The sequence below is a fragment of the Telmatherina bonti genome (assembly GCF_933228915.1).
Source record: "Telmatherina bonti genome assembly, chromosome: 6".
In the NCBI taxonomy this organism is placed as follows: domain Eukaryota; kingdom Metazoa; phylum Chordata; class Actinopteri; order Atheriniformes; family Telmatherinidae; genus Telmatherina; species Telmatherina bonti.
The window spans coordinates 34,752,982-34,765,477 of record NC_136624.1 but is presented as its reverse complement, the minus strand read 5'-3'; the positions used below and the strand labels follow the sequence as shown (position 1 = coordinate 34,765,477).

The 12,496-nt window shown below is 42.3% G+C and overlaps 1 protein-coding gene across 1 annotated transcript in view; it reads right to left on the bottom strand.

The window, feature by feature from the left end:
- The window catches only part of foxp4 (forkhead box P4), a gene marked incomplete at its 3' end in the record, with an annotated part of 81,432 nt that overhangs the window by 47,694 nt on the left and 21,242 nt on the right, over nucleotides 1–12,496 (bottom strand). Inside the window, exon 2 of the mRNA XM_079241521.1 lies at nucleotides 1,808–1,987. Coding sequence (XP_079097647.1) covers nucleotides 1,808–1,978 — 171 coding nt within the window. The 5' untranslated portion in view covers nucleotides 1,979–1,987. The remainder of the gene's footprint in view (nucleotides 1–1,807; nucleotides 1,988–12,496) is intronic.

The window sequence follows — 12,496 nt, the reverse complement described above, 5'->3', positions numbered from 1 at the left end:
ATATATATATATATATATAATAAACAACTAAGATTTATCTTTTTCCACATAAACTAAAGATTCAGCCATTTATGTTAACAAAATTAGAAGGAAAATCACTCTACTTGCTAAAAATGTAACAGGGAATTCATAATTGGGAGCTTAAATGAATGTAACTGTACCGACACATGTATGTAGATGTAATATTTCTTGTGAAATGAGTTTTGGGATCTGGAGGAAAGGTTGCGCTTCGCTTTCATGGTCCACAGCGGATAGAAGGAAAAAGAAGCACAGTAAGTGAGAGGAAGAGAAAAAGATGGAAAAAGAGAGGGAGCTATGTTTGTGGTTGGTAACCCGCTCAAGAGAGGAAATACCAGGGTGCACACACACACACACACATGCAGGTGCAAAAACATAGAGAGCATAGGCACGTCCAGGAGAATAAAGGCCTGCTTTGTATGAGCTACAAGTTTGGTGTTAATATGTGTGCATTTGTGTGTGTGTCCTCGGCTGAAGGTTGCTGAGGAAGCAGGGTGAGGATGCAGTCAGAGGAAGGAGGAGGGAGAGTGAAGGGCTCTGAGTGTTCTTCATTCACCTAAGGCTCCGTCATTATAATTAGAGGGAATAATTTTAGCAGCAGGGAGGAAACCCTGATTTTTTTTTTTCGCCCCTGGGTTTCCTCAACTACAGACTCAAGAGGTGTCAGAGAATCCAGAACTCAGACTGACCCTATGTGAAGGGTGGACACACACGAACACATTCCCTATAAGCTTAAATATGTTTAGGAGATAAATAAGAGAAGGACTAAATGGGTAAATGTGTGTCATCTCTCAGCAAATGCCACACAAGTGACTGAAAAACATGAATCAGCAGGTTTCCATCATTAGCTGACCAGCAGACATTCTTGTTCAGTTGTGGAAAAATGACTAATATGGAGACCTCTGGATAAAAAAAAAATTTTTTGAAGTGCTGTGTGTGTGTATGTGTGGTCTCTGTGAAGGCCAAGGTCCTTTAGAGAGCAATCAGCAGAGTTATGTGTATTTTAAAGGGAATGAGAAATACAATGAAGAATTTGATCCAAGTTGTTCCGGGAAAAGTTTGGAAATTCCATTTGACACAGTGGCCAGCAAGACTGTGTGTGTGTGTGTGTGTGTGTGTGTGTGTGCGTGTGTGTAAGCAAGACGTGGAGTGAGACTGAGGCAAAGAGAATAAATAACATAACTCCTTACACTACAAGCAATACGTTCATGGATCAGTTAGAATAAAAATAAAATTCAGTTATACAACTATGACACACACACCGACTCTACCTGAGCATTAAAGTCCTGTATACATAGGCTGTGTGTGTTCAACAATGTGAACCTGTTTTTTTTTTTCATCCAGACAGGTACTGCTTCTTATTTTCAAGCAGTGTAATAATATATGCGTGGTAACGTCATGTGTATGAATTCGTATGGTGATCTGTGTCCCTGTGGAATTAGCTGGCAGATCATGAAGTGGATAATTAAAGCATAGATGAGCCAACGTGTCAGTTTTTCACCGCACATATGAGAAAAAAGTGACAATTACCAGATTCTAGCCAAATAAGTGTTGACACATCTCTTATATGTTATGTAACGGCCCAGTGTGTACATGCCGTTCCAAAAATATGTAAAGTATGTTTGTTCAGAAGTTGCACAAGTGTGAGGTGTTGCAAAATATGTCCACCTGGTAAGCATAATGCCAAATACATGCATGACATGCACACAAGAGCACACTAGAAACGTGTGCAATCAGCAAACACCACGGACACAAACACATGCACGCACACACACACACACACACACACCTGTTGCTGTTGCAGGTGCAGTAAGTCAACCGGACTGATCTCTCCATTGGTGTCTCCGTTGGATCCACCCTCTCTACCTCCCCCTCCATCTGATTGGCTGCTGAGGCTGCTGACTCCGTTCTGGTTGGACGGTGTTGTTCGAATTGTCTCAGAAGCTGATTCCACCATCATCACTGGCACCTGAGAGGAAAGTGCAGCACAACACAGAAAAAAACAGAAAAAAAAATTGAACCAAACTGGCCTGGGCAGCTTGAGCAGAGTGCATGCATCTCTTTAAACAAACAAGGCGGAAAAACTAAAGTAAATAGAAGAAAAGATAAAAAGTCAAGTTGGGTGTGATAAGATGTGCACATGTCTACTTTGTGAAAAGGGATTTTGGTCATAAACCATCTGCACACAAACATGCCCCAGTGGCCAGAAAGCAACACCTATAGGAGGCACTTTTCTGTATGTGTGAACGTGCGTATAGGAGCGCACGCACGTATTCAGATCAGATAAGCAGCAAATCTAAACTGACAAGACTGTTAATACTCTGCTATATAGTTAAATAACACACACATTTCTCCAATAATCAGAGGTGGCATGTGTGCGCTGTGTGAGAGCCAGGAGTAGGTTGGTCTTTGAGACAGATCTGTTTGATGCTCCTTCAGAGGGCTTCTCTAATTAGAGCATGTTCCTTCCACAAAACCTGACAAAACGAGCTGTTCCTGGGATGTGTTGTTGTTTTTGAGAAACAACGCCTCGCAAACACACAGGAGCATTTGCCATCGTTAGCCGTTTGAGCGTGGGAGAGTCGAGAGACACAGAGACACACACATCGGTGTGCAGAGCTCACACACGAGGCAGCTAATACAAAACAAAACAAACCTTCATACAAGCACGCAGGCTGTGAACTGCTAATGACGAGCTCAATCTCGTCTTTCTGCCTCATCCAGTTTTAGAAATTAACGCACACACACACACACACACAAGTGCATACCTTTAAAGGGGGAAAGTTCTGCGGCTTTTATTTCGGCAACCCTGAGTGGGTACACAAAACGCCATCGAGGCATTCTACCCGCTGTCTGTGTGTGACTGCGTGTGTTTCAGAGGCGTACAAGCCATGCCTTCTGGGGAAACAATAAAAGCTATTTCATGAGAGAATCTAACTTTTCTTTTCCTCTGAGGCAAGAGCAGGTGAACTTGTGTGTGTGTGTGTGTGTGTGTGTGTGTGTTAGCGTGCATGCATCTTTTTTTTTCAAATCTGTGAAACTGACAGCAGGTGAGGGTGTGAGAGATCGCTGGTGGCTTTGTTAATGGAATGCTTCCAGATGCTTGCAGACGGCCAGGAACCTGTGCGTGTTTGTGTGTCATTTAGATGGGAACATAAAGATTGTTTGTTGGGTTTACTTGTTGAAAGATCTGTTGATTCAAATTGTAAAAATACATTCATTCATTGATTTTTTTTTTTAGTCCGATTAAGGGTTACAGAGAAGCTGGAGCCTATCCCAGCAATCACTGGACGAGAGGCAGGGTACACCCTGGACAAGTGGCCAGTCCATCCACAGATAAAAATACATTGTCTTCCTGAAGAGGCACACTGCTAAGATAATGGTTTGGATGTGTTTTAGATATAACATCACTGTGCATGTGTTGAATTTTGGGAAAGGATCCAAAAAGCTTCATGTCAGAAACAGCAAGCCATGCCTCCATCTACATGTCCATCCAGATGACAAGTCCAGCCAAAAGCAAAAGTGACTTCATCACTGCTTCCCCAAAAAGGTGGGATTTTTTATGTGATCTTCATTCACATAGCCACAAAAGAAATGAAAGTAAATCAATCTAAAAGGGCCGATTCCGAGTAGAAAACACCACGGCGAGGCTGTCTTTGTAAACGGCTCATATATGAGAACATTATATACGAGTCTTATCCCAAAGATAATAAGTTGTTTGATTTGATAACAGATTTCACCAGTTCAAGGCTTCTCCCCAACAAGCCGCACCACTTGAGAGCCACAAATCTTACAGCAATATTTTTTTCTCTCCCCATCGACTCTCCCTCCTGGCATGCAGCCGCCTGTGACGTTCGGAGTGAGAAGTAGAGCGTTATTGTGACATTTAAAGCTAGTCACTTAATCTCCAACCTCACTCCTTTTTCTCTTCCTCCTTCATTTTTCCCTCCTCCCACCCCCCTTTCCTCCTTCGTCCAGACCCCTGATAGTTCAAACTACTCCCTAAGGTAATATTATGAAGCAGCGCATAGTGCTGAGTGATCAACAGATCTTGCTGCGGAGTCCACTGACTTTGCACTGCAATAGAAACTCCTCACATCATCACACATTTCACTAAGCATGAATCATCAGCCGCTATCTAGCCCAAGCTACACTCTGCTGTGCTGTAATGTACTGTAAACCCATCTGCTTCTTACTCTTTCTCATTGACCTTATTAGCAATGAGGGGAAGAGAGATAAAAACGGGCCGAGAGACAGAGCTCGCAGGTGGACAAGGACCTAATGGGAAAATGGGGAGTGCCCTCTTTTCACACACACACACACAGGCAGTGTGGTGGTATGTTCGTCTAAAGGGTGTGTACTCTGTCATATCCTGTAATGGGTGTATATAAGCTAGTGTAATGGAGGTCGAGAAAAAGGCAGGGGCATAAATCTACCCTGAAGTCTCTGATTAGGGTTATAATACGCACATGTGCGCGCACGCACGGAGCTATAAGTTTAAGTGTTTCTGGCAGTGAAGACGAGCTGCCCGTGCAGAGGCCTGCCTCAACCCGCTGCTCACTCTCTCGGTGTGTCTCTTTCTCGCACTCCCAATCGCCGTACATGCTCCAACCCTCTCTAGCTGAACCTCTGACCTGAGAGTGTGTGTGGAGAGACATTCCCACTACCCCGAGGGGACTGAGTGAGGGAGGGAGGAGCGCAGATCAGAGAGATAAAGAATGTGTTTGGAAGAGAGGCAAATAAAAGGCCTGCTTTGCCTTTTAATTGGGATGGAGAAGAGAAGAAGGGAAATGGGACTCAACATGTTTCTGATGACTCTGGTGTATGTATACGTGTGTGTTTGTCTAAGAGGCTGACACCTACCTTTGTACTTTAATGGATTAGCTCACTGCAAATGCTGGGTGCATGTGTTTATGTGTGTGTCTGGCGTGATTGATGAGCGGCGAGGAGTTAAGATGGGTCCTGTTAAGACACGCTGCTTGTTCAGATGTTCCCGAAAATGTTGCCCTAACAATAATCAGAACTCAACTCTCCCTGTTCCTTCCCACAGCTCTGGGTGTGTGGAGTTCAAACGGGCCGAGCCAAATGCCCAGTGAGCCGGCTCACCGCGGCTGCCTCTCAGGCTTTGTCCGAAGGATTGGCTCTGTCAGATTCCTCCTGGTCACTGCTCGTCAGAAACATTAAGCCAGGCCAGTTTCACTTTCTGCGTGTTTGTGTGTGAGGGGGAGGAAGTTGTGTACAGTATTTATGTGTGCATCTGTGTTTACAGCAGCTTAGTGAGATAATAAGTCTTTATCATGTTATGCCTCATGTGGGAATATTTCCAGCAGTCCCAGAACGCCTGTTCTGTTTCCTCCGCCTTGCATCAGCTCACAGGAACGCTGCTTATTAGGCAAAGAACTGAGGGAATAAGGGTGGGAGGAAGAGGGAGCAGAGGAGGGAGGAGGGTTAGGGGAAAAAATGTCTGTACCAGTATCTACACTCCATCATCCATCTACTTTCATCTGACTATTGAATTATCTCTCCTGCACTCTGCTTGCTGTCTTTCTCCCTCTGGTTATAGTGGCAGGTTCAATGCTGGAAAACATTAAAGTCATCACCCTGAAATAGAATCCACATAGGTTATTCCTATGATCTCTGATAGTTCAATCAATATTTGTGAGCAAGAGAAACACTCTTCTAGAGACAATGTATCGGAGAAGCAGGAACTCAAACCTGTTTCGTAATCAGGAAACTAAATTTTGAGGAGCCTCTGTTGACAGTGAGTGACTTTCTGCATTCATAAAAATTTTTTGTCAAACTATTCCATCTAAATGGGTTTAATTTCATTATAACTAGCAATCATGAATTTGACAAAGAAAAAAAGAATTGTGGTTGCATCACTGTCCACAATAACCTCCTACTTACTGCCAGTAGAGCTACTGGTTTGTCTCTGAAGAGGCATTACAATGAGTCTTAACGTCTCTTCTGTACACATATGCTTTGACAGGGACATGAATGTTGACTTATGAAGACAGATTCCAGTTTAATAAACACAAGTCACACCCACATTCTCACAATCTTGCTCTGCAATCTGGTTTAGACTCCTCTGCTAAGTAAATGGTTATACTGGCCCTGAGGGATTCTAACATACCCCCAAACCCAAGAACAAACCCAACTACCAGATCTAGAAAGTGATTTCATTTAAAGGAAAACTCCAGCACAGTAGCATATATCGCGGTGTTGTGCGTATAAAACAATAAGTATAGTAGTAGTAAAGTATTAATTCTCCCGTAAATGCAGTAGCAACCATTTCAGCACTGGAGAGAAACGTTCTTTTAAAATCCCAGTCTCAGACTTTTGACTTCAGCCCTGAAGCTCTGAAGCAGCATATCCGACTGCACAACCACCTTCCTCTTTACCTTTCCATGCAAGTGGATAATTGACTATTTAACTAATAAGGATATTTTGTGCATGCTGAAGCATGTGGAGATGAGTTGTTCACAACAATTTAATGCAATTAAATGAATGACTGTCAAAGTGTTTTTGAAAACATATTCCCAGAGCTGCAGTGCTGTGATTTTTTGTTATTTTTTAGTTTTAGTTTGATTAAAAATTGTCAAATATTTCTTTTCATTTAGAGCTAGTGAATGGATACATAATATATACTCAGTGCAAATTCATTTTGTAATTTGGATTTTTTTTTTTTTTTTGTCTGATTCATTTTGTTTTGTTTTTTGGTGAAACTGTTAAAAAAAAACAAAAACAAAAACAAATGCAAATCTATCTATAAAAGGATGACTAATTGGGAAAACTGGAAATGCAATGAAGAGATTAGAGGGACATCTACATGGGATTTCTGAAACAAGTTTTTTGTTTGTTTGTTTTAGCTTCAATAAAAAAAGAGTGCGGTCAGAAAACAGTTTTTTTTAAAGGATAAAACAAAAGTTTGCACACACGTGCCATCACAATGAAAAATAAATCATTTTCACCATTTTCTTTCCCAGCTTGGGTCGTTGCTTTAGCAGCTGGCTGTAGTTATACACTAGTCATATTTGCAACAGCATAAAAGACCATATCAGCCAGGTACGCTTCAACACGGGGATACAACTAGCAGCTAATAGCGCTGCTCCAGGCTACTTTGGCTGCCAGCCATCGCTAACAGGTTGGCTAACAGCAAAGGGCGAATACAAGATGTCTGTGGCTGCCCTGGCCCAGCTCCAGTGCTAACAGGTGAACTCCATTATCCCACAGACAGATAGTCAGTCAGATGTGGGCCAATATGTACAACTGGCTGGCTGGCTGGCTTCAAAGAGCATCATCTACCTCGAAAGAGGTAAGCAGGACTGACCTACAGGTATAACTTCCAGTGTGTTGTGCAGCTGGCTAAGATACCACTGATTTTATTGGAAAGTAACGTGAATAAAAGAGGTGACTGTGATAAGAAAATCCTACACGAACTTATAAAGGGGAGTTCTGTACTTTAGCTAGACTGTTCACCTTATGGCATTTCTTTTGAGTTAGTGCGTGAAATCATGCAGGCAAATTAATGGCAAGTGTCTTTGTGGTTTCTGTCTGTACTGTTATACAGTAATCTACTTTATACGCTCTACAGCCACACCCCTCACCCCCACCTCCACTATGGCGCATATGTCTATATGGATACACATGTGTGAATTGGGAGTCTGCTTGGCTGCCTGCAGTTCTCTGAAGACAAAGTCCCTGTTTACAGAGCCCATAAAGATTAGCCTCCCTCGGTCAGGTGGGTTCTGGAGCCATAGGTAAACACACAGCACATTCCGCACCGATGAGATCGTTCCGTATGTGTGTATGACCGGGGCAAACATTCACTCCTGCCTTCACCTCGACCCTTCTTTTAGAGTGCAGTAAGTGATTTACCAGCTTGCAGACTGCTGTCTTTTTCAAAATAATGGAGACAGACACAAAGATACACACAAATATTTGTAGAAGGAGCGGACTTCATGCACACCTCATTTATCTGAGCTTGAAATCACGGGTTGTACATTCCTAAAGAGTTAAAGCGTGCGCATGTGTGCGCTCTAGTTTGCAATCTGGAAAGCATGCTGTGATCAGGAAGGTGAAAAAAATCCCAGCTTCCACCTTCATCTCTCCACTCTGTCCCGAGAAGCAGAGGAGGCTAAGGTCGGGGTGTGACGGGTTCACACAGATATAACTCAGATCATATTGAAGATGGTGGAACCGGGGTGAGAGGGAATGCAGGGCAAATAGGAAAAGAGCTTTTGAAAAAAGGAAATGTTCCTTTATTTAGATCTGAAACCAGCAAGAGTGCCGCGGAGCAATTAGCAGCTCTGTCCTATGAGAGCTCTTTATTAGAATGACCTTCACTGTGAACGGGGGTTGTGGGGCAGAGAGGGTGGGAGGGGGGGCGGAGAAAGGAAAAAGAAGAGAAATTCTCCAGAAAACACAGGCAAAGGGCGTCAGTGGGGAAATGGACACGTGACATGAACGTAAAATAGATGAAGAAACCCAAACTTAAGTGGATTGAGATTTCATTTTGGTGTTTGAGCTTCAGATGTGACATGTAAACTGTGTTTAGGGAACGTGAACTATTTGACTGCAGAGCTAGAATTCATAAATGCCCAGACGCAAACACAATTACAGGCTGGTGTCGCCACGTCTTTTTTTTTAAACATCTGATAGAAAGAAATGCGTGTGCATGTCTGTGCAGGTGCACGTGAAAAGTGGAATTTCCTTCAATTAATGTTTTAACAAGAAAGTGATCCACTCCTGACACTGATTTCCTCTACCGTCACTGAAGACATTACCAGGTCCCTAAATTTAATTACATGGGACAAATTATATTTTATTGAAAGGCAAAATTGTGAAAGAAACAGAAAAAGGAGACGTTTTCTATGAAGACGTAAATGTGCTGCAGTTGCCTTTAGGAGGGAAATAATTTCATTTATGATCAAAATTTGCATTACAAGGCAGATAAAATGAACTGATTTAATATTACCTGAAAATGGGCAACAGCAACGTACAATAATAAAGGGTTACAACGGATTTAAAAATAGTGGTGTAAAAAAAAAAATATATATATATATAAATAAATAAATATCAAAGTGGACATGATATAATTTTATACATCGGCTTTCAAGTTGGACACTTTGCATTTCCTAGTTAATTAATAGATTGGATCAGAGCGAGTTTAATCAAATATAATTGAATAAGTCCACAGTAAAAACAGGCCAGACTTTAAAGGAGACATGCAGAGAGAATGATAGCATGTCCAGTTCTCAAATTAATTGAATTTTAGTACTTTTGAACTTGGTCCAAGCCGTTACAGAGGTAATTAACTCACATCCTATCCAAAAGTGCTAAAACAAGATGATATCCCTGAGCATTCAATATGGCTGAGCACACACATGGGAGACCCCCCCCCCCCCCCCCCCCCCCCGCCCCCTCCTTTCTTTTAAAAAAGCAAAATAAAAACCAACACTTGCATACCAATGGCAGCCTATAACATATTCCATGTTATTGTTAGTTTTCTCTTCTTTTTGCTCTTTTCTCCTTACTTTTGTCTTACAGGCCGCAACTAAAATATTAATAATTTCTCAGGCAGTTCTCATTGTATTAAAAAATGTCTCCTTTATAATTTATCAGAGAAAGAAAAATCTTTGTTATAGTGACAAGCATGCTAATTAATAGAAGTAGAAGGAACATTGAGAGAGTTCATACTAATTTGGAACATGCTAATATTAATAGAATAATTTATGGAGTAGTATAAATAAATTAATAGAGTAATGCGTTTGAAAAAGGGATGCCTTCAATTCAATTTAGGAGAAGAGAGCAAAAAAAAAAAAGAAAAAGAAAAAGTCTGCCTCTTGGACAAGGACATTAATAACAGCGCTCTTTCACCAGAACAGAAAAGGAGGAGACAAACTAAACATGTGCTGCTCACTTTTAAAGCACATCAATATTTCAGTCACTTAATGAAAATTGGATGAGCAACACTTGTGTTTCTTGCCTTGTTATTTTCATTTGCTGTTAAAGGAGTTTTTGAATAGTAAATTTGCAGAATCCGCAAAATGCTGCTACATATAGCTTTTAGTTTTTAAATGATCTCTTCTCATTGGCTTTATGTAAACTAACAGCTGTGCGTCGGGCTGTGGGCAAGAGACACAGAAGAAGACAGAAGTGGACTGGGTCATTACCATCCTTATTACTCCTCATTAAAATACACCCATCACAGACATTTCAATCGCGTGTGTGTACGTGAGCGCATTTGCCTGCATGTGACCAAGCACGTGCATGTGCTCGTTCCCGGGGCTCCTGATGTGCTCATGTGCGTCCCTATGCAAAAGTGACAAAAAAAAGAACAATATAATTGGAGAAATGTACGCAGTAATAATAGGTATTCACAAAATGATAATTCATATTAAACAGGGTGCACAAAGTCAGCCTCATTTGCATGTTTTAGATTATATGCATTTCAAAAGTAATTTCCGCAGGGCATATGAATGACATTAATTCCCAGGCGGGTTCTGCTATAGACCTCAAACTATCAAACACTCAAACATTTAACGGATGAAAAAAAAGAGGGAGTTGGTGCCTTGGCAAGGGGAGATTTCAAGGTTAAAGTATTTGAATGTGAATTTTTAAACTTCTTGGTTTGTTTAAAGTTGCACTGCAGCCACACTAAGAATTTCATTAATTCCAAGATTTAGTGAACCACTTTTTTTTTTTTTTAATTTTTTTTTTTATTATCATTCTTACTTTGCTGTGTGTGTGTGTGCATATATCTGTGTTTTCTTGTGCCAGTCTGAGAGAGACACCTTTTCGCCTAATCCTCAGAAATAGAGCTTGAACTGGTCTGACTCACTTTGTGAGTCATGCGCTTGTGTCATTCCTGAAGCCGACTAACTCAACCCAGCAGAGAGAATGAGAAGACGAAGCTCAAACAGCCCACATTAAGTAACTCTCACTGATGGAAGAGGGTGAGAAAAAGTGATGAAATGGATGAGGGGGAAAAAAAAAAAGGATGTAGCCAGGGAGGGGAAAGGGACAGTGGGAGGAGCTGGGAGCAGGAGGAGACAGAGGGTTCCCTCTCCTCATCTCCTCATGTCGAGAGGAAGACCTCGGGGCAGGAAACAGGCTGGATGAATGTGTGATTCCAGTGGAAAACTCTGGATGCCACGGACAACATTTTTCTCTTATTAGGGAATCTGGTCAGCAGCCACATTGCAGAGCCTGTCTCATTATTGTGTATGTGCTTGTCTATCAGACAGACACACCGTACGCGCACGCACACACACGCGAACACACACCATCAAGATGTTCTCCACCTGTTATCCTCGCAAGGTTTTTGGCCAATGCACAAAGTCATAGCAAGAGAGGAGGGAAGGGGGGGGGGGGGGGGGGGGGGGTTGAGAAGAAAGAACGCTTCAGGGGCTCAGTGTGTCTGTGTCTTGTTTGTGGTTTGTCTTCATCTGTAAACAGAGCTGCTGCTGTGAGGATGTTAGCATGTCATTATCTCATTAAGAATTGATGGCTTCTGTGTGGAGGATTCAAGCTGTTTTGTTTGTGAGCGCCCAGCGACTCGTGTTGTACAAACACAACAACCACAAAACATACATATTGTAAAGTGGAGACCCATATGGGTGCACGGAGATGAGAGCAGAAAACTTACATGCTGTTTAATAGCATCCCTTCCAATGTGTTTTAATGTAAAACCCACAGATTTAGGTATTTCTCCTGTTTTCTCCCCACCTCCTTCTCCTGTCACATGGTCCCGTTGTCACCCCTTAAACAGTCGGAGTGATGTCAGGCATCACGTGAAAGCAGATTTCTGTGCATGTCTAATAAAAGTGGGCTAATTTGTGCCTGGGAAATATATTTATTTTCTCACTTGATCATTTTCCCCTTTTCATTCCTTTTCCAGTTCCTCACAGCTGATATGTGAAATGGAAAAAAAAGCAGAGAAACAGACACTAACTCACACAGACACACAGACCACTTTAACGTGCCATAGGGCAGCTGTGGGGTGTATGTATTGAACAAGATCTGTCTGTCTTAACTAAATGACCATCAGGGTGCAGGGATCTCCGCTGGTCCACTCTGCCTTATCGATACTGTGCTGCTCAGGCTATTCAGCAGCAAAGAGCTTTCCTACGGCTGCAGCTCAACACTGGATCAATGTCATGAGCAATGCAGACAAACTGCTGCTAAACAGACTGGCCCCTGCCTTGAAGGCCTGCCACAGTACCAGCTCCCCAGGCTCAGATCGTTCAACTAATGGAGGTCTCCTCTGGGACCCCCAAGGGCCCCTAAACACCAAACAGGCCCCCAAGGATTCACTCCTCCTTCTTTTTGACATCTCCTCATCCCTGAGTTGTTTCTCCATTCACATGCTTGTATCGACCTTGTCCTCTTAATCAGAAGCGCCGATGCTCGTGTGCTTTGACGTGTGCTGATGGCGTCTCTGCTCATATAGATTTGTAACTGGAAAAGTCAGCGT